The sequence below is a fragment of the Chenopodium quinoa genome, unplaced genomic scaffold (assembly GCF_001683475.1).
Source record: "Chenopodium quinoa cultivar QQ74 unplaced genomic scaffold, ASM168347v1, whole genome shotgun sequence".
Lineage (NCBI taxonomy): Eukaryota > Viridiplantae > Streptophyta > Magnoliopsida > Caryophyllales > Amaranthaceae > Chenopodium > Chenopodium quinoa.
In genome coordinates, this window is record NW_018743942.1 from 1,434,973 (window position 1) to 1,437,092 (window position 2,120).

At 33.7% G+C, this 2,120-nt stretch overlaps 1 protein-coding gene across 1 annotated transcript; it reads left to right on the plus strand.

Moving 5' to 3' along the window:
- The first annotated feature begins 205 nt into the window (after positions 1 to 205).
- On the plus strand, positions 206 to 1,216 carry LOC110688884 (putative CCR4-associated factor 1 homolog 8). The gene has a single exon (XM_021865643.1). The coding sequence runs from the start codon at positions 206 to 208 to the stop codon at positions 1,214 to 1,216; it is 1,011 nt and encodes a 336-aa protein (XP_021721335.1).
- The last annotated feature ends 904 nt before the right edge of the window (positions 1,217 to 2,120 follow it).

A 2,120-nucleotide genomic window follows, 5' to 3' on the forward strand; every position in this document is an offset into this window, starting at 1 on the left:
GATTTGATTTAATTTCCAAAAATAATAATCATGATCTGATTATTTCTGACTTAGGCTGCACGTAAGTGTACACTAGAACCGACATGAGCAGCATAAAATTCAATATATACGACATCATTACATTGAAGCAAAGAGAATACAACTTCATCCAAAAACAAAAAAACAAATAGAGCAAGACAAGAGTCAAGAGAGAAGAATTAAAGTCATGGATTCAACATTATCAATCATTCAAGTACGATTGAATAACTACGACGAAGAGATGAAAAGTCTAACTGGTTTATTAGCATCATACAACAATGTTTGTATTGATACGGGCTTCACTCCATTTTTATGTGTTACACCACGAGGTGCAACCGAGTTGATGAGATATGAAGATATGAAATACAACACCGGCAATTGCAAGTTGTTTCAAGTCGGATTAAGTCTTTGTGATGATGAAGGGAATATAGGTGGTTGTTGGCAGTTCAATCTATGTGATCCTCGTACGTACGTTCAAGGTGAAACCACTAGTATATTTCACAAATTCAAAGTTGGTTTTGGTAACATTGTAGAAAAGTTCTATGGAAAAATCAAGTGGGTTACATTTCATGGTATGTACGATTTAGCGTTCTTGATTAGTAGTGTGCTCGAATTGTCGATACCAAGCACGAAAGAGCAGTTTCTTGAACTAGTTAAGAGAGTTTTTGGAAGGTTTTATGATCTTAAAGCAATGGTTAAGCAATATGAGAACTACTTGGGTCCTTTGAGTGAGGATGTGTTAGGGTTGGGGAAAGTGACTCAAATGGTAGGGTTTAAACTACTCGGAAAGCGTCATCATGCAGGATCGGATAGCTTAGCAACGGCTCAACTTCTAACCAAGTTCTTTGAATGGGATCGTTCTAACTCTCGCTTCGAAAATTTTCAAGACTACACAAAATTTGAAGGGATACTCTATGGCATATCTCCATCTCAAAGAAGTATTGCAAATACTCATCATCAAAATGTTACTAATATTCAAGAGGCTGTTCATATGCGTCATCATAATACAATGTATCTTCCTAATGCTCCTATGTTCTGTTATGCGCCCCGTGGTCCATTTTCGAGGATACAAGCTCCGCCATATACGGTAATAAGAGATGGATTGGGCATCCCTTACGTTGTTTATGGTAATGTGCCCTCCATGGTACATGCTCCATCATCAAGTGTTGTAGTTTCTGCAATTCCCCTATGTTGTTAATAAAGATTTTATGTGTTGGTTCTTTTACTGTTTACTCGTATTTTTCAATTAAGATCAGATTTTTTTTCCTTTTTTTTATTATTATTTTTTGGGGTAAAAGATAGAGAACAATTTTTTTTTGAACAAAATTAATTTCACCTAATTTTGATAATCCAAAACAAAAAGGCAATAATATTACGGAGTACTGGTAACAAACAATTTTACTAAATTCGTTTTCAAATCTAATTGTCACATTATTACTCCTTTTAATCTAGTTGTCACATTTATGAATCCTAACACAAAAAAGGCATTAAGTAGGAGCCTAACTTGCGTGAAAACCATCTCCAAGAATAAATTTTTTTACAGAGTTGATGAGTACTCCCTCCGTGTATTTTTAAGTGTTACAGTTTGACTGACACATAGTTTTAGGCAATTTAATTGACTTAAATAAAATAAGAGGTAAGTGGGGTAGTTGGAGTATTAAAAAAATTGTAAAAGAAAGATAGTGAGGTTAATAGTTTATTGAAAAGTAATAAATATGAGAGGAAATATATAATAAAAAAGTAGTAGTGGATTGGGGTGGGGACCATGAGAGGAGAGAGATATAATATTTTAATATAGTTTTTTGCCAAAAAAGGAAGTGTAACACTTAAAAAAAAACACGGAGGGAGTAATCAAGGTAGACGATGGTGAAAGATGAAATATACGCAATGAACTAGAGTAATTTCAAGAAAGCAGTACGTAGCAATCGAGCATGAAAAAGTTTCGCATTTTAATCTGAACTTTAAAACAATACTCTCTCTGTCCCTTAATACAAAGGCTCTTTCTAATATTTATTACTCACATAATAAAGAGAAAGAGGTTTTTAATTTAGGGACGGAGGGAGTATTATTCTAATATTCTAAAAGGATAACACACAATATAT

Excerpts from the sequence above, each read along its gene's own strand:
- LOC110688884 (XM_021865643.1), top strand. The coding sequence starts at position 206 with ATGGATTCAACATTATCAATCATTCAAGTACGATTGAATAACTACGAC.